General features: G+C 35.9%; 3 protein-coding genes across 4 annotated transcripts in view; 1 reads left to right on the top strand and 2 right to left on the bottom strand.

The window, feature by feature from the left end:
• Positions 1-36: 36 nt before the first annotated feature.
• Positions 37-3,340, top strand: LOC101893345 (replication protein A 70 kDa DNA-binding subunit). The gene is made up of 6 exons (XM_005178702.4): positions 37-260; positions 320-561; positions 1,405-2,364; positions 2,429-2,681; positions 2,744-2,938; positions 3,017-3,340. The coding sequence occupies exons 1-6, from the start codon at positions 222-224 to the stop codon at positions 3,128-3,130; spliced, it is 1,803 nt and encodes a 600-aa protein (XP_005178759.1). The 5' UTR covers positions 37-221; the 3' UTR covers positions 3,131-3,340.
• A 2,334-nt stretch (positions 3,341-5,674) lies between these two features.
• Positions 5,675-18,702, bottom strand: part of LOC101893794 (dedicator of cytokinesis protein 3) — a 171,894-nt gene continuing 158,866 nt past the window's right edge. The window contains exons 8-13 of one of the 2 annotated variants that reach the window (XM_005178706.4): positions 15,991-16,100; positions 15,707-15,724; positions 15,152-15,358; positions 14,913-15,087; positions 12,408-12,629; positions 5,675-12,336 (exon numbers count right to left, since the gene is read on the bottom strand). In XM_005178706.4, coding sequence (XP_005178763.1) covers positions 10,273-12,336; positions 12,408-12,629; positions 14,913-15,087; positions 15,152-15,358; positions 15,707-15,724; positions 15,991-16,100 — 2,796 coding nt within the window. In that variant the 3' untranslated portion in view covers positions 5,675-10,272. The remainder of the gene's footprint in view (positions 12,337-12,407; positions 12,630-14,912; positions 15,088-15,151; positions 15,359-15,706; positions 15,725-15,990; positions 16,101-18,702) is intronic. The other variant, XM_005178705.4, reaches the window with a different exon arrangement.
• LOC131803253 (LIM domain-containing protein A-like) lies at positions 9,214-10,155 on the bottom strand. The gene has a single exon (XM_059124350.1). The coding sequence runs from the start codon at positions 10,153-10,155 to the stop codon at positions 9,214-9,216; it is 942 nt and encodes a 313-aa protein (XP_058980333.1).

Below are 18,702 nucleotides of genomic sequence, written 5' to 3'. Positions count from 1 at the left end.
GAAATTTCCCAATTGATAACATCAACAATATATTCCCGCCTCATTTTCGTTTTGATGCAAAAAGTTTTGCAATTACAAGCAAGAAGCATACATTCTAAACAAAGGCGTCGAATTGATAAGTTGCAACATCTGCTGGTCTCAGAAAAAATTGCTATAAATCAGTACGATAAAATTGATTTCATTTTTAACTGTCTCTTAAATTAATTTCAACAAATTTAACCATGCCCGGAATTCCTGCATTGTCAACTGGCGTTTTGCCGGTAAGTATGGAAGGATTTATCCAAGTTGTGAAATGTAATGAATGCTAGTTATTTTTTAGCGCATGATGTCTGGTGAAGAAATTGAGGGTCCTGTTTTTCAAATAATGGGCGCTAAACGTATAAATAGCGGCGATTCAGAACGTGTCCGTCTATTGGTTTCGGATGGTACATATTTCAATAGTTATGCGATGATGGCTACGCAGTTAAACACGAAATATGCTGATGACCAATTAAAAGAATGGACCATTATTAGAGTGGACAAATACATAACATCTGTGGTCAATAAAAATGATGCCGGCAAGTAAGTTTATATGATATTTTATCAGCAGCCCGATATACATTATTTTTTTATTACGCGATATAATTGTCTCATATTTGCGTATTATTTCTCGTTCCGAATGGACAAGATTTGTGTTTTTTAATAGCTATTCTCTGCGAATAACTATAGATTGATGTAGAGGAATTTTTCAGGGTAACCATACAATAATCACTTTACGGTTTTCATCAGATATTTCCAAAGCCTCTGTCAGTGGTGTTTCAATTTATGCCTTCTAAATAGTTATCCTGTGCGAATAACTATGAATTGATGTAGAATAATTCAGGGCAACTATTCCTCCTTTAATCACTACGGATTCCATTAGATAGATGTCATTGGTGTTTCAAACATGAATGTTGTATAACATGAAATGAAATCGCAACCCTTCTTAACAAATAAAAGATTTTATTAAATTTACGATATGATAAATCGATTTACTCTCAAAACGAGTTGAATTAGTTGACATTATAAAGATTTTAAGAATAATTATCTGCATATGTTTATAAAATTGTCATCTTTCATAGTCCGTTCTATATATCGGCAGTTTTACGCTGATCGAGAATGAAGACACCAAATTTAAGTCTGGGACTAAATGCTCACATATTTTAATATGCGGATAAAAAATTATTTCGAAATTTGTTTGATATAGAATATGGGAATTTGGCCCCAGGTCCAAAGTAAATCGAAACGACAAATGGAATGAAAAAGTTAATTCACTACTTTAGTGCCGTGAAAAGTTTTTAAACTAAGTCTTGTCAAATCTATTCAATTTGATATGTCTTGACTCGTCTGCGGTTGGTTCTAATGTATTTTTCTTATTTCTTAAAGGCGAGTGTTGATCATTTTGGAAATGACTGTTCTTATGCCCGGCTCCCAAGTGAAGCATAAAATTGGTGAACCCGTTAATTATCAAGAAGCCATATCAAAAGGCGAAGTTTCAGCTGCAGCTCCTTCTCATAAAACTGTTGAGAATAAACCTAAACCAATGTACACTAATCACAACAACAACAATCTCGATTCAACCATTAATTCAGGCCTTACACATCCCATCGCCAGTCTTAGTCCTTATCAAAATAAATGGGTTATAAAAGTTCGTGTAACCTGCAAGTCACCGCTACGTACTTGGAGCAATGCCAAAGGTGAAGGTAAACTATTCAGCATTGATTTAATGGATGAATCCGGTGAAATACGTGCGACTGCATTTCGCGAGCAATGCGATAAGTTTTATGATATGATAGAGGTCGACAAACTCTACTACATCTCCAAGTGCCAATTGAAGCCAGCAAATAAACAGTACTCTACATTAAAGAACGATTATGAAATGACATTTACCAGTGACACTGTGGTCCAACCTTGCGAAGATGATGATGATGGTGGAGTACCTGTTGTTAAATACGATTTGGTTCCCATATCTCAGGTTGCAAATATGGAGCCAAAAGCTGCTGTAGATATTGTTGGCGTTTGCAAGGAAGTGGGAGAATTACAGGCCTTTACCTCACGTACCACCAACAAGGAGTTTAAGAAACGGGATTTGACTTTGGTAGATACCAGCGAGGCTGCTGTGACGGTTACCATATGGGGCGATGAAGCTGTTAATTTTGATGGACACGTACAGCCGGTAGTTTTGGTAAAAGGCGGCCGGATCAACGAATTCAATGGCGGCAAATCTGTTAGCGTTGGTAATGGTTCGGTTTTGAAAATAAATCCCGACATACCCGAAGGTCATAAGCTGCGTGGTTGGTTTGATAATGGTGGCGGAGCCAACATTACCAATTCCGTTTCAGCCAGGTACGAAAACCCATACCATTTCTCATTTGTTTTTATCGTAACTAAAATTAAATATTTCCATTAGAACTGGAGCTGGAGGTGGCTACAGCACTGAATGGCGTACATTCTACGAAGCTCGTAATTTGGGCACAGGAGATAAAGCGGATTATTTCCAAACTAAAGCTGTTGTACATTTGATTAAAAGCAATAACGCCTACTACAAAGCTTGCCCACAACCAGACTGTAATAAGAAGGTCATCGATGAACAAAACGGTCATTATCGCTGTGAAAGATGTAATGCCGATTTTACCAATTTCAAATATCGTCTCCTGGTCAATGTAAGTGTTGGTATATCTCGTTAATCATTTGTAGTTTCAACAAAGCAAATATTTTTTTTCAGATGAGTATTGGTGACTGGACTTCCAATCGCTGGGTTACCTGTTTCAGTGATATGGGCGAACAGCTGTTGGGTCGTAGTGCCCAAGAAATTGGAGAAGCCTTGGAAAACAATCCCACAGAAGCTGAAGAAATTTTCACTTCAATAAATTTCCATTCATATGTTTTCAAACTGCGTTCCAAAGTCGAAACCTATGGGGTAAGTAGTAATTAAATTTTCATTCAATTACTATAAAATAAATAAATATTTCGTTTCGTTTTTTTTTTTTTTTTCTAGGACATGAGTCGCAGTAAATTGACCGTACAATCAGCTGCCCCTGTCAACTATAAAGAATATAACAAATATTTGATTGATAGTCTTAAAGAAATGACCGGTATTAATAAGGCTTAATTAGATTACGTTGTATTTAAGAATTATTTTGTTTATTTGCACATCATAGAATTTAGATTTTTATTGTTTACCTTATTTGTACACGTCGTTTATAGTAACATCCAAAATTTATACCTATTGTAATTTAAATTATTTACACCTACTTGGAGGCAACATGTTTGTGAATACATTGAAGCATTCATTAAAATTATTTCTATCTTTAATATTAAATTTGAAGTATTTTATTTGTGACAACCCTATTGTTGTCACAGAATGGGCAAAGTTGGTTGCTGGATTTATTTTTGGAGTCTGTAATTGGTGATTGGGATTTTCTCCTTCCAAGTTCCCCAAATCTAACATAAAATTCTTTTCATATATGATTTTGTCTTGTTCTAAAAAAAGTTCAATTGTGTGGTTATTTTACTTGGGGAAAATGTATGTACTCGGAAGGAGGTAAACAGGGAGATTAGAAACTCCCCAATAAATGTTGATGTTCATACTTAAAGGGTTCGCAATCTAATGTCTTTATTTTTTTAACCAGTGCATATTTCGTAAAATGTAATACTTAAATCATGTCTGATTTGTAATATAATTAGTTTATCCTTCGAATGTGAATGTGTTAAAGAATGTGTACGAATTTGTGAAGATAAAAAACTATCATCAGCTTTGTATATAAACAGCGATATTGTCGTGTTTAGGGCACAGAAATCCCGACCGCATCCGTTGAAAAGCCGATGCAACCGAAACGAGACACTGTTTGGTGCGGATTTTGGTCCATTTTTCTTCGAAAATGAGTAAGGAGTGGCCGTTACAAATTGGTCGTCCTGGATTCAACACAACGAAAAACGTAAATAGATTCCAACATTTTATGGAAAAGAAAAGTGAATTGCTTGGGATGTAATGGGATTGAAATGAAGTTCTCCGACCAAAAAAAAAAAAACTAGAAAAACCTGTTAGGGGAAAAGGTAAAAACGACGATTAGTTAGAATATTGCATTTTAACTAAATGGGTTGTCCTCTAAACCCTTGAAATGTAGATTTTATACCCTCCACCATTCTATGGAAGGTATATTAACTTTGTCATTCCGTTTGTAACTCCTCGAAATATTCATAATAGACCTTACAAAGTATATATCTTCTGGATCAGCGTAAAATTCTAAGACTATGTGCCGATGTCCGTCTGTCTGGTGTAAACAGGCTATCTTTCGAACTAATTGAGATAGAAGTCTAAAATTTTGCATACAAGCATAGTTTACCAGTAGGCAGGTTAAATTCTTAAATGGGGCACGTTGGTCCACGTTTTCGTATAGCCCCCATATAACGGTACCTCCCGATATTCGGTAATTTCATAATTTTAGCGGCATAATTATTTAAAATTTTGTATTTGAAGTTCGTAGTATAGCCTATGACAGAAATTTTTTTATGCAGGTCCAAGTCTTCGTGTAGCTCCCCTACATAACGGTACCTCCCGATATTCGTTTTTTGATGATTTCAGCAACTTTATTCAACGGAATCGTTTCAAATTTCGTACTGGAAGATCCTAATGGGTACTACAGTCTATGACAAAAAATTTTGTATGCAGGTTCAAATCTTAGCATAGCCCACATATAACGGTACCACCCGATATTCGGTGTTTTCATGATTTTATTTATATCGAATTTCGTAATTGAAGTTCGCAATGGGCACTACAGCCTATGACAAAAAATTTCGTATGCAGGTCCACGTCTTCGTATATTCCCAACATAACAGTCTTCATTTAAATGGTAGTTTTCGGATTTTTATTTGAAATTTTTCAATTTCCTTCGAAATGGTGGAGGGTGTTAAAAGTTCGGCCCGGCCGAACTTAGCTGCTTTTTTACTTGTTAACTTTTGCATCAATTGCTCTGGGTGTAACTGTAAATCTTTACTCAACCCACTTTGAGCCAGGTTTTTTTTTTGTTGAAATCTTAAATTTCTTTAATTGAATTTAGTTTTAATTCCTTTTTAAAATGTTTTAAATTTATTTTTCTAAAACTTATAGTTTTCCTGGAGTTGGTTGCCCGGTACTTAAAGTGCAGTGGTAAAATCCACTGCCACAAATACGTATTCTTAACTTATATTAATACGCAGTAGTCGTGTTAGATACTTTCCCCGCTGATAAGGATGGCTTGTGGCAGATGTTTCGTTAACAATTTTCTGTACTATTTTAATATTTCCGCAGTGTAACTTAAACCTGGTCTACCGATTCGAAGCAAGTCTGTTACGATGCCAAGTTGGTGATGACGATGAATTGTGCAATGAATCATTGCTTCTGAAGGCAAAATTCTGACATTAAAACATCGACGATATGCATAAAATGATAGATCTCTGTTGTGTATTAATTTAATTATAGAATTAACGACGATTAATTTAACAACAATTAAAACTTTTTTTATTAAATAAACATTCTACGTTCGAAAGATACAGCATTTTGTCGGTAACTGCAAAAATTGGTGGAGATCCCACTACTGATTTAAATAATATAACTGTATTTTTTGAACAATTGCATAACTCACCATTGAAACACAATAAATAAAACCAAGATATATTTTTTAATGTTTATTTTTTTATTTGTTAAAATTAAAAACTATGATATTTTGAAGGTTATGAGTAGAACATGATTTGTTTGCTTTGTCCATTTGTTTTTCTTCTTTTTTGATTTTACTTTTAAAGATATATCTTTATCGTATGTATCTGTAAATGTATGCATCTATTCAATTCGTTAAATATAAATTTATATAAGTATAAATTTATTATCTGACTAGTTTATATATCGATAATAACTTGCATATATGTATTGTATTAAAATTTTTTAATTCCATTTGTTTTGGTAAGAAATATAAACAGCACTCTAAACAAAAACAGAAATTATCAGACGATTTTCTGAATAACAAAAACTAGAAATAAAATAAAAAAAAATTAAATTTTTTAAATAAGGTAATATACAAATTCGAATGCAAAGGGGAGGGAGGGTGATACAACAAAACTTACAGAATAATGTAAATATCTTATACAAAAAATATGTCTTATGTTTCATTTGCGCTTTTTTTTTTGTTTTAGCCCTAAGAGTATGCATAATTGTGTGCGTATGTATGCGTTTATTTAGCACTTTATTGTTGAAGATAATTTGTCTTACTAGTTCGTTTGTTTTGATTTGAAATATTCAAAAATTGTATTTATTTTTATTTTCTTTTGAAATGTTATTCTTATAAAATTATGTGTATAAACATTATTAAATTTTGTTGTTTTTTTTTTTTTTAATATAGTTTATGTATTGCATGTTTGTTTGGTTATATAGTTTATTTCAATAAAGTAATGCCTGCATTGCACAAAGTTTTCAATTCTAAGGTAGGTTTTTTTTTTTAATTTTCGAATGTTGTTTTTTGCTTTTATTACGTATGTGGCTTTTGTTTTTCTTTTGCTATAAAAATGTGGTGTTTTTCGTTAACATGTTTTCAAAGATTTTCTTTTGCCGCATAATATATATTTTTTCGATACGTCATTGGTTTCACAACATTGGTATTTTGATAATTGTTGCTGCGTTGTAAATTATTTTTTGTTTTATTTTAGGAATACACGTTTTGATTTGTTTCGTTTTTATTCATATAAATAATTTTTTATTATTATTTTTTATAAAAAGAAAAATACATTTGTTGGCGCCTAAAAATATGCTTTATTTTCTCATCCTCAATAAGTATGAAAGGTTTATCAAGTTCGTCATCGAAATAATCATTTCTGACCCAACAAAGTATATATATTCTTGATCAGCGTAAAATTCTAAGACTATTTAGCTTAGAATTGTTTGTCCGTCAATCTTTTGTAATCACTTTAGACTTCAAACCGCATATGATAGAAAGCAAGCATTTTGCGTATTGCTATATTTCTATATTTCTAAAGAAGCTGTTTAAAATTCGGTATTTAGATTTCGTAGGGGGTTCTACTCCAAAAGCAGAACAATTTCTATACACATCCATAATTTTCTGTAGTCTCCAACCTGCCGTTTGTCATTCCGTTTGTAACACCTCGAAATATACATTCTAGACCCCACAAATTATTATATTCTTGATCAGAATAAAATTCTATGTCGATTCAGCGTTGTCCGCCCGTCTATTTCCTTTGTGGAAATCACTCTGGCTTTCGAACGAAATGAAGTAGGTTGATAAAATTTTACTCAAATGTGTATTATGTCTGCAGGACTTTTGGTATTGAAAATGGGTGAAACGAACGTGGACCTAGTTTTGGTATAGCCCCATATAATGGTATCTCCCTTTTTCGGTATTTTGGATATATAACCGACAATAAATAGTTCCTTCCTATATTTTTAAGATTTTAACAGAATTTTTTACGGTTTTAATTTTTTTGAAAATTACCAAAATTGATCCAAATGGTGGAGGGTATTCAAAGATCGACCCGGCCGAACTTACAGCTTTTTTACTTGTTTATAATTTACTTTGCAAGTGCTGAAGGGCCGCCCGAACTTAATTTCTTTTTTACTTGTTTAAGTTTACTTTATCAAAATTTTCGATCTGAGCTTAATAATATTATATTGATGTACAAAGTTTGGATAACCCCTTTTGAGAGTTTTGGTGCATATCAGCCAGTCGGACGGACACCGCTATATCTATTCCTAATCATTAAAAACAGATTTCGTCCTAACAGATCCATGGTCTAAGACCCCCTATTTCAACGAGTTACTTTTTGGCCGTATCAAATGATATATACCCTCTGTATGGGAGAGGGTATACAAAGTTTGGCACTTTTAAATTTGATCCATTTCTAGCTCTCCTGGCTATGTCCATTGGTATACGAAAAAGTTTAAAATTCCTTAAAACAATCATATCTTCGCTTCTAAAAGAAGATATTCCTCATGATACATAGATCAATTGGTGGTTTTGGTATTGAACTATTTTTACATGGACCCAGATGACGATTGCACTATTGTAAGACGATGGCAAAGCAACATCTTAAATTACTTTTTACCACACGTTGTGGTAGCAACAACGATACACCACAACCGCCTTATTATCCAGCAAGGATTGTTCACCCTACATGCAGTTCAAGTGGGATTTAGCTTGCATCTTTTTGCAAAAATCAGACATAATTTACAGAGATGTAAAACTACCTCGAATTCTTTTGGAGAATTAGAATCGAATGGGACCGTCATAAGGGCGCTATGACAAAATTTGAAAATATTTTAAAACATTTTCAAGAGGTGGCTTCCCAACCATAGATTTTTAAATTGCTTGGACCATTAGAATATCTTATATCTGTGTCGTACTGTCATATGTGTCAAACTTGTAAGTTACTGGAGTAAAATTTAAATAAAAACTAAAAAAATATATTTTTATTCATTACACAATTTGTATACATACAATGTTTTATAAATTAAAATCAATAAATTAACTGTGACCCAGCACAAATTTAGATTGATCAAAAAAAATTAAATACCGATCAGGAATTATTTAGAAATGGGCCTTTAATTGTGAGCCCTAATTCTGCGGGAAACAACTTGGTATTGAGCGTGAGAAATAATGTCACGGTATTAACATGACTTTTGATTTAGCTTTCCAAGGGAAATGGAAACGCCTTTAATTGGAAATCGAATATGTTTTTGACGGCACAAACAAAATGAATTCTAAACTCCAAGAGCATAGTTCTTCAGAACAATTTCTTCTTTCTATGACTTAGTCAGAAAAGAACTGATATATATTTTATAGCTTCAGATTGTGATCAACAAATTTCTGTTACGTTTAGTCCAACCATTCTAAGCGATTTGCAATTTGAAGGTGGGAAACTTGCAGACTTTTTAACGGCATGACCCATACTATAGGGCAAATTACGCTTTACCTAATGAGTTATAGGAGTTTGAGGCAATAATTATCTTAACAGATCCCAATCTTTCACCGAGTCATACAAAAGTAGATTATCTAGAACAATAATAGATAAATCACATACAAATTGCAAATGAAAGTGGGTCCCTGTTGTCAGGCCCATATAGGGATATATCTAAATACAAAATATGAAATTATAAGTTCTCTACATCTTGGAATTCCGCAACACATCTTACATTTCTCATTTGGAAGCATGTCATCGTTGGCCATAGCTAAAATCCGTTTGGGCATGGACATGTGAATGACGATGACAACTATGAGGCTGTGACTGCTGCTGTTGTTGTTGCTGTTGCTGTGGCTGCGTAGTAGTAGTAGCATGAGGACTAAAAGCCATTGTGGCCGTATTGGTTGTCAGCGATTCCTGGGACTCCTGAGAAAAATATTCATGTGTATGAATTTCGGGCGGTTCAGTTGGTTGGTATTGTAACAATTGTGGCACAGCATAATCGTGTGAATCGTGACGCCTATGATGACAATGTCGAGCATGCTGCTGTTTATGGTGATGCGATTTACTCAAGTGCGATTGCCTCTGACTACTGTCGAGCAGAGCAACGGAGCTGCTGGTTTCCAGTGAACGTGTGGTACTGTTATCGTTGTTATACTGATAATGTTGATTATTTAAACTCAACAGGGATGTCGAAGTGGTACCCATCATTGCAAGATTATTTGTATTTCGATCGACTTTAAAGGAAAGGCCACATGAACAGTGTTCAATGTTGGAATTGAAATTGTGGGATATATCAAACATGGACGATGTTGTTGTTGTTGTGCTCTCCATAGTCGTTGTGGTCGGTAAGGAGGATGGTAAGGTGTACGAATGTTGTTTGGCGGCATAATTTAATTGTTGTTGTTGTTGATGAATTGAGGGTGGAGCATGAGTGTGTGCATGAGAATGATGGACATGGGAATGTGAGGCGAATGCATTGTGTTGTTGTTGTTGGAGAGTCTGAGATTGTGTTGTTGTTTTGTGATTTATATTTGCTTGGTTAATGGATGATCCCTTAAAGTCATTGTACTGATGATGGTGATGATGATGACTGGGTGAACCTACTGACGTATTATTGGTATTTGTGGTCATATTCATTGTCAACGATGTCATTGACTGAGAGGCATGCACCACCGCCTGTTCCGTGAACATGGTGCGCGTTGGTGGTGGCGAGGTGCTGTTTGGCGTCGATGATGTCTCGGTATTTGTATTAAAGTCTATGCTAGATGTCGATGTTGGCGATTGATGATGGCAGCGACATATTGTAACTCAAAAAGTGTTGCCAAGTTCGTTATGAGTTTCGGTTTCTGTGTCGTCCAGGCTTGCTCTATTCGTCGTCGCCGATTGGGCTTTGTTGCCCAGGGCATTTGCCATAGTTGATTTGGGTGAGACATAGCCATCGTTGTTAGTGTGACCGTTTTGGGCATGAATATGACTATGGTGATGATGATGGTGCGGGTGTACATGCGGTGTTGTCGAGTTGGATGATGCCGTTGCTGTGTGTTGCAGTGTATTGGAATGAGTGTTGAGTGTCGAGGGTCCCTCCAATGAGGCCGATGAGGATGATTCATTCATTGCCGAGTTACCAATTATATTTAGGGATTTTGGCGGTATAGGTGGTGGAGGCATGGGTAAATCTTCCACATCAAAGGAACTTGAAGAGTTCTCTCGTTGCGTTGAACTTAAGCCACCGCCATTGTTGTGGCTGGATGAAATATATTGGCCATTTTCCATGCTTCCGCTGGAGGAGAGGCGACAGTGATCACGATGATGTACTGTACTCATAGAATTGGTGGATGATTCCTCACTTAGATTATTTAAATGGTTCAACTCATGGGCGCTGGCTGTGGAAATTCCTGAATCACGAAAATCATTGGGGGCATACGACAGTGTGGACAAATGATGATTATCAGAGGCATGACAATTCAGTGAATGTGCCAGTTGTTGTTGATCTGCCTCGGGATCATCGAAACTAATATCAACTACGGCATACTTTTGATTGTGTTGATGTGAAGTGGAATGTGGTCGCCTGGGCATACTTGAGACGGGTGACTCGCTAGAGAAATCATTGAAAATCATGGGATTGGAAGCCCTTTTGTCGGGTGTTATACCCCTTGGCGGTAGAGGCGGGGCTCCCGGTGAGCCTGGTGCCTGATGATTACGTTTTGGTGGCACTTCTGGTCCATCCATTGTAAGTGAATTGGAATTGGAAAAGTTTTGTGATCGGGGCCTATTTGGTATAGGTGGAGGACAGACTTCGGGATTTTCTTTGATTCCCACTGCAACATCCGAATGGCCAATGCTATTCGATAAATTCTCTTTGCTTAGTGTTTGATAGGAGTTCTGGGCACCAAATCTGTTCATGATTGATTCCACAGGTCTCAGAGTGTCTCCGGGTCTTGTGTAAATCTCATCGTGTTCGTAATAATTTGAAGCCGGTATAAGAGAATTGGAGCCGGTGTTATTGCTGGCCAAACGTTTTTCTGTGGGCAATGGTGGTAGCGGTGTGTTAACTATACTCTCAGAGGCTTGGCGTTTTAATCGCCCCAGCCCAGAGAGGCTTTGTTTTAGCTGTGAAAAGCGTTCCAATAAACGATTGTGTAACGGTTGTACCCCAGGCGGAGCCAATTGGCCATGTAATTCCAATGCTTGATCTAGAATTTGTATTTTCTCCAATATTAAAGCTTTCAACTTTTGTACATTGGCCTGTTGACCCTGACCCTGGGGTGACTTTAAAAATTGTTCCGTAAAGAATGCCTCTTGATACTTGCTAATACCGCCCATAACATTGGCATCTATGACGCCCTGTAAACGCATCGAAAACGGATTGATGTTACGCTTTGGATCTTGACGATATTGCTGTATCAAGTCCCAGATATCTTTGCCCACATTGTGCATAGTTTCACAGGCAAATTCGACGGGTGTCAATTCCTGTACCGATTTCTGTTTAACTTCAAACCAACGCAGAATGCCCGGCAATGGCGAGGCAATATCCAAGGTGGTACGTTCAATCCATAGGCTTTTGAATTCGTTGTCTTTGTCTACGGGACCCTTGTGAATGGGACGATCCGATATGAAACGGCTCACGTCATTCACTTCATAGAAGCGAGCGATTTTTTCCGGCACCGTAACCATGGCTGTCTTCAGGGCCTGAGCATCGGCCACTGGTCGTACATTGCTTATTTGTATATACTGTTCGGGAGCAGATAAAATTGAATTATCCGGTGGACTATTTGTGTTGAGTGTTTGGGCAGCTGGAAATTCGGTTTGTAAACGTTGTGTAAATGCACTGATGCGTTCATATTCCAGGCCACGATAAACAAATTGTTTATTCTAAAAAGAAATAATGATTGAGGGGTTTTTATTTAAAAATATATATATAATTACATGTTGCATTTACTTACCCTAACAAAAAGTGGAAAGCCCAGACCATAGAAACCCACACGAAAATATTCCGGTTCGGGTCTTAGTTGAGTCAATATATTCTGAAAGAATTTAGCTTCCAATATCAGTATTTCACTCAGCTTATTGTAATCGAAACGTTTCGTCTCGTAGAGTAGGGCCAGTTCCTTGCACAGCGGTATGCCCTTTTCCCAGCATTTGCCTTTGTCGAAATATTTTAGAATCTAAAATAAAATTGAAACAAAATAAAAGAGGTTGAATATATGTTAAAGAAACAAGCGCAGTTTATTTGTTTGGGCATTGCACAAACCCTGTCCTATAAAAGCAAATAAAATTTTTTAAAGCTAAGTGATCTCGAAAGAGAAATAAACTGGGCTAAACTTTCCCTTTGAAAACATCTTGTTTCCGTGCAGGCCAGGTTAAGGTTAATGATGACTCGATTAGGGTAATCATTTAGGAGGCTGACAGGACTGAACGTTACCGTGAATAACATTAATTTTTAAAATGGTTTTATAGGAAATCCGGATCGGACGAGATGACTGTTTTCAAACGTAATCTCCAAACCCTGTTATGAACGATAATAACCCTAAAGATACAAGCGTCCAAGAGCCAATAGTTGGCGATAAGAGACAATAGTTGGTGATAGAAATCAAATAAGGGGCTAATGGTGTGCATCTAACGACACATCCAGATGGTAGTGGTTGGATACAGCTTTTGAGACGGAATGCAATCGAAGCCGATCTGGGGGAAGTAGAAAAACCATTCCCAACCACTAAATGAGGATGGGAAATTATAAGTAGCATATTGAAATGCAGAGATGCATCTATTAATGGTGTGCATTAGTCATCTCCGATTCCAGTGGCTTTTGTATCGGTAGCACTCGAAAAGATATTTCTTCGGAGACTGAATGTTTATATTGAGATGGGCGAATCAGTTAAACATTGAAAAATAGTGTGGCTTCCATTCGACTATTGTTCCAATCAACGATACCGTAGAATCACCGATAATCTATAACATTGGCTGTTTTAAGAAACGAAGAGAAAGTTGGCTTGAAGGTTCTTATGGAAACGGGTTGTGTGGTATCCCCGACTGTTCGTAAGGAAATCTCGTGAAGTCGAACCACTTTTCCACTGTTAATCCAGTTCGAAATTAAGGTTTACTACGGCTACCTTCGTAGGCTGTAAACAATGATATTTTGGAGCGAATAGTTTGACAGGGCAAGTAAAGAGATGCTCAGTATTGTGTGGGCCTATATCACACGGCAGGCAGACGTTTCTGCAATTCGTGCTCAATATGAATTGAGACGGCTGCACCATGCTGAACATAATTATGCCAGCCGACATTCGTCAGATTAAATGGATGGGGATGAACTCCAAACACTGTATTCATACTGTAATTGTTGATGTCATCTGTGACTACATCAGTATTAATACTACTTAGACCTGTCTGATAGGCATGTTGATCTAGAGGCTCTGTCTTAAAGCGTTATATCTCCCTTTCTAGATTGTGCTGATACTCCTGAGAGTTTTATCCATACTATGAGGATTTGAGTGACCCCTACTATAACACCTTAGCAGGTGTTGCAACGATGGCATATGGTTATGCTGACGGTTGGGAATGGCCTTTGCCTCGTTAAGAAGAAAGTCCACAGGTGTCATGATGAGGCAACCTGTTGCAGTTCTCAGGGAAGCGTTCTCGCACTTTTCACTCGTCACTGGTGTATACAGGATGAGATAAAAACTGCATCAAAATCAAACGCCATCATTTTTACATTTTTTTTTTAATATTTTAGTGAATGAAAGCAAAAATGTCGGAAACAGCATCAAATTTTAGAATAAGTTTAGATTTATCAGAATTGGTCACCTTTTGCACGAATTATGGCCTTCAAATGGGCAAATAAACCGTTACACGCTGCCCGAATGTTGCTCTGCGGTATTTTGACCTAATCCCGGCGAAGTCATGGTTATGGTGTGGGCCGCCATGATAATTGATGGTCGTTAATCGACTGTGGCATCGGAACAAATTCCGAATATAATCGCGAAAATATTCTGGAGGGTGTATTTAAGCCTTGGGAACGAAAACATTTTTACCGCAGTCCTTGCACATTCCAACAGGACCCAGCACGCTCCACCCAAGCACGCTCCACCCAAGAATGGTTACAATGGCCACCAAAATCTCCGGATACCAATCCGTTGGACTATCGTGTCTGGAGTACTTTGGAAAGCAAAAAATACCAAAGTGTCGATCACCTCAAGCAAGCGCTTCGCCGAGAATGGGTCAAAATACCGCAGAGCAACATTTGGGCGTCGTGTGACGGTTTCATTGGCCGTTTGAAGGCCATAATTCGTGCCAAAGGTGACCAATTCGAAAAAATCTAAACTTATTCTAAAATTTGATACTATTTCCGAAATTTGTTGCTTTCATTCAATAAAATTTAAAAAAATGTACAAATAATAGAGTTTCTCACCCTGTATTATGGAAAAAATGGAAACCCCCATTTAACATACCTCATGATATAACTGTTCCTTGCGCTGCCATTCTGGTTGGCCATCATTGCCATTTGGTGATAGACTCGATGATTCACGATCCCAGCTTAACATATCAGCGTATAGTTTTAGCGTAAAACCAGCTTCTGTATAATTTTCCGCTTGTAAATGCAAATCGTGTAATTTGTAAATGTATCTGCAATAAAGACAGGAGATTTAAAGATTTTGATATGCTACGAAGATGTACTTTAAATAATTACCTCAAATACATTTCCTTGCGATTGATTTCATTTTTATAGAAATTCAAGAGATTCACGGTGCAGGACATACGTTTATCACGGTTCTCTTCACCCTGCATAACACTGCGATAATCGAGTAAACGTTCCAATAGCCGTGTCACCGAGGCAATGAACGCTGTGCCGGCATCTTTCCAAATGGGGTTCTCATTTTGTACCTTTTCAAGGAGTCTTTAGAATAGAACAGATATATTGAGACATTAAGAAATGTTGGAAAATTAGAAATTAGATATTTAAAAAGCTACACAAATAGTTCTATAAATATTAACGTTTTAAAATAAATAAGTTTAAATTCAAATTTTATTAGAAAGCTACATTTAAAACTAATTAAAAAAAATTTCATGGCCGAATTTAAAACTTAATAAAAATAAAACATTATTTGCAATATTTTTGCAAAAAAAGCAACAGGCAAATGCATTTCTATGAAAACAAAAATGAAAAGGAAAATAAAATTAATGAATTGAAAATCAAATCTATGCAATGTGACAACGACTGATGATGAGATTCAAGTTAACTTACACCAGACTTAGATGTTCCCTTTTTTGTAGTATATTTTGGGTTCGGTATTGAATGCATTGTTATTTAGAAGAAAATTGAATAATGATAATGATGAAAAGCACAGAGTTTAAGAAGAAAAGTTGATTATAAATATTGTGTTAATTATCAAAATTAAAACGAAATTAAATAAAAATGCAACATTTGCAATGAACAACATCAAGTGGCATGTGTTGTTGTTAGTAGTACAATTAATATAAGTAGGTATGTATGTATGTTTGCTCCTCTTACAACAACAAATCACTTACATTGTACTGAAAAGTTCACGATATTCATCGTCACCCTTATTTTCGCTGATTAGCAAATCCAATTTGTCAATCAGTTCACTTTCAACCCAACGGAATGAGCCACGGGCACTCTGAAAGAAAATAAAACACACACACACACACACATATGAAATAGACAATATAAGATTCCATGCTGAAATTTCTTATAATTTTGGAAAGCTATTTCTAAAAACTCCAACATTTCATTGATACATTTTTGAATATTATTCCTAAAATACAATTCATTAGCTCTAAAAATTCTTAAAGATATTCCTAAAAATTCCACTTTCATAACTCTGACGAATATTAAAAAACAAATATTCTTAAAAAGTCCATGTTAGGAGCTTGACAAAATATGCTTAAAAGGATGGATCTGGAAATTTAAAACAAAAAATTCTCCAAAAGCCCAGTTTAAGATTTGTCACACATCTTCGTAAAAAATATTCTGGAAAAATATTTGTTGTTGATTTAATAATTAGATTAAGCCCTGAAATCCCTGCCTGAAACACGTGGATTCATTAATCATAGTTGGGTTTCAGAACATATCAGTATAGTGGGGAATGAGGTGGCTGATACATAAACTTTGAACGGATCTTAGTCGATTTATCTACCAATGGATGAGACTGGTTTACTGCTAATAAGATATTATGTCATCTGCTTAAAAAAATCTCTCATCACACTTAGCGACCTGTTGAAGGGTATCCTAGGGAATTTGGCCGGTAACCTCGAGAAGAAGAACAAGTAAAAAAGAAGCTAATACCCTCCATCATTTGGAAGGAACATGAACATTTTTAAAAAAACTTCTGGAAACTACCAGTTAAATGAAAACTGTTATATGGAGACTATACGAGGTCGTGGACCTGATTACGAAATTTTTTTGTCATAGGCTGTGGTGCCCATTACGAACTAGAAATAACAAATTTGAAATAATTCCGGTAAATAATTTCGCTAAAATCATTAAAATGCAGAATATCGGGAGGTACCGGTATATGGAAGATATGCGAAAACGTGAACCTACATACGAATTTTTGTCATAGGCTGCAGTACTCATTACGAACTTCAAATACCAAATTTGAAATAATTCCGGTAAATAATGTCGCAAAAATCATAAAAATACCGAGTATTGGGAGGTACCGTCATATTGGGGCTATACGAATACGTGAACCTGTATACACAAATTTTTGTCATAGGCTGTAGTACCCATTATAAACTTCAAATATGTAATTTGAAATAATTCTGGTAAATAATGTCGCTAAAATCATTAAAATACCGAATATCGGGAGGTACCGTTATATAGGGGCTACACGAAGACGTGGATCATATGAATTTTTTTCCACAGGTTATAGTAACCCTTAAGATCTCCCAATACGAAATTTGGAAAGAATCCGGTGAATAATGTTGCTGAAATCATCAAAATACTGAATATAGGGGGCTATCGTTTTATGGGGGCTATACGAAGATGTGGACTTGCAAACAAAAATGTTTGTCATAGGCTGTAGTACCCATTACGAACTTTAAATATGAAATTTAAAATAATTCCGGTAAGTACTGTCGCTAAAATCATTAAAATATTGAATATCGGGAGGTACCGTTATATGGGGCTAAAGATAACGTGATTACAATAGACTGACTGATCGTCTTAGAATTTTACACTGATCCAGAATATATATACTTTGAAGGGTCTTTTATAAATATTTCGAGGAGTTACAGTTATAGAATGGGAGAGGGTATAAAAAGCTCTCTCTTCTATCACTAAGTAGGTCTGATCTAAGAATCGCGGTAGGTATACTGACTGGTCACTGATAAATGACCCCTAGATGTGACAAAAATGTTCATGACTACTGTGAAGGCGAAGAAGAGGTACAGCCGATTGACATAGGCTATTTGGCAGATGGGTTATAGAAGCTCTTATGTTCTTCTCAGACATAGATCCCATCATCATTTAGATAAGTTTGCCAAAGGCATAGTCAGTCCACCCTGCTAACTTAAACTTCTCTCTATAAATCTTTTCTTCTCCTTGTCGTTTCTATATCTATCCTATTTCCGCAATTTTTAGCGCTCTCTTAAGCCGAACCAACCAACCAAGCTTGATAATAATTACAGGACACTCCCAGTCAAGACACCTATATCGGCGTTTTGAGACTCGACGTCGTAAAGTAAGCCTCTTCCTCAGTTATTGACTTTTTCAGATTAAGATTCCTCGGAATCCATGCATTTTAGGTATATAGTGTATTTGGCAATATTGCAGTTCAAAAAGTCCGCTTATACGGGATCGTAGTAAGTTAAAATACTCTACAAAATTATTTGCCATAAAATTCTACTATAAGTCTTAGAAGACATCAAAAGTCTTGATCTTGCTTCAACGCCAGGAATTCATATATATTACAAAAACATTTTAGGGTTAAAGCAGTACTTCACGCGAGTTTATGGATAAATATCAAACAAATCATCATTTTTGGATAATGACATCAAAGAAAAAATTATTCTTCATCAAATTTCGCAATAAGCCACCGAAGAAATGAAAGCACTATTTCCATAATACATTTAAAATATATCCGCATCAACATTGCCAAAAAACGCGAAAACGTCCTAATTTTTTTAATCAATTTTTCTTTGGCCATTTTTCGAGTTGATCTTTAATGCATCAACTAAAACATAATAACATAAAATTTGTTTTTAGACAGAAGGTGTCAA

This window comes from Musca domestica, unplaced genomic scaffold (genome assembly GCF_030504385.1).
Source record: "Musca domestica strain aabys unplaced genomic scaffold, Musca_domestica.polishedcontigs.V.1.1 1, whole genome shotgun sequence".
NCBI lineage: Eukaryota > Metazoa > Arthropoda > Insecta > Diptera > Muscidae > Musca > Musca domestica.
The sequence above is the reverse complement of the archived record's forward strand: the minus strand, read 5'-3'. Positions and strand labels throughout refer to the sequence as shown.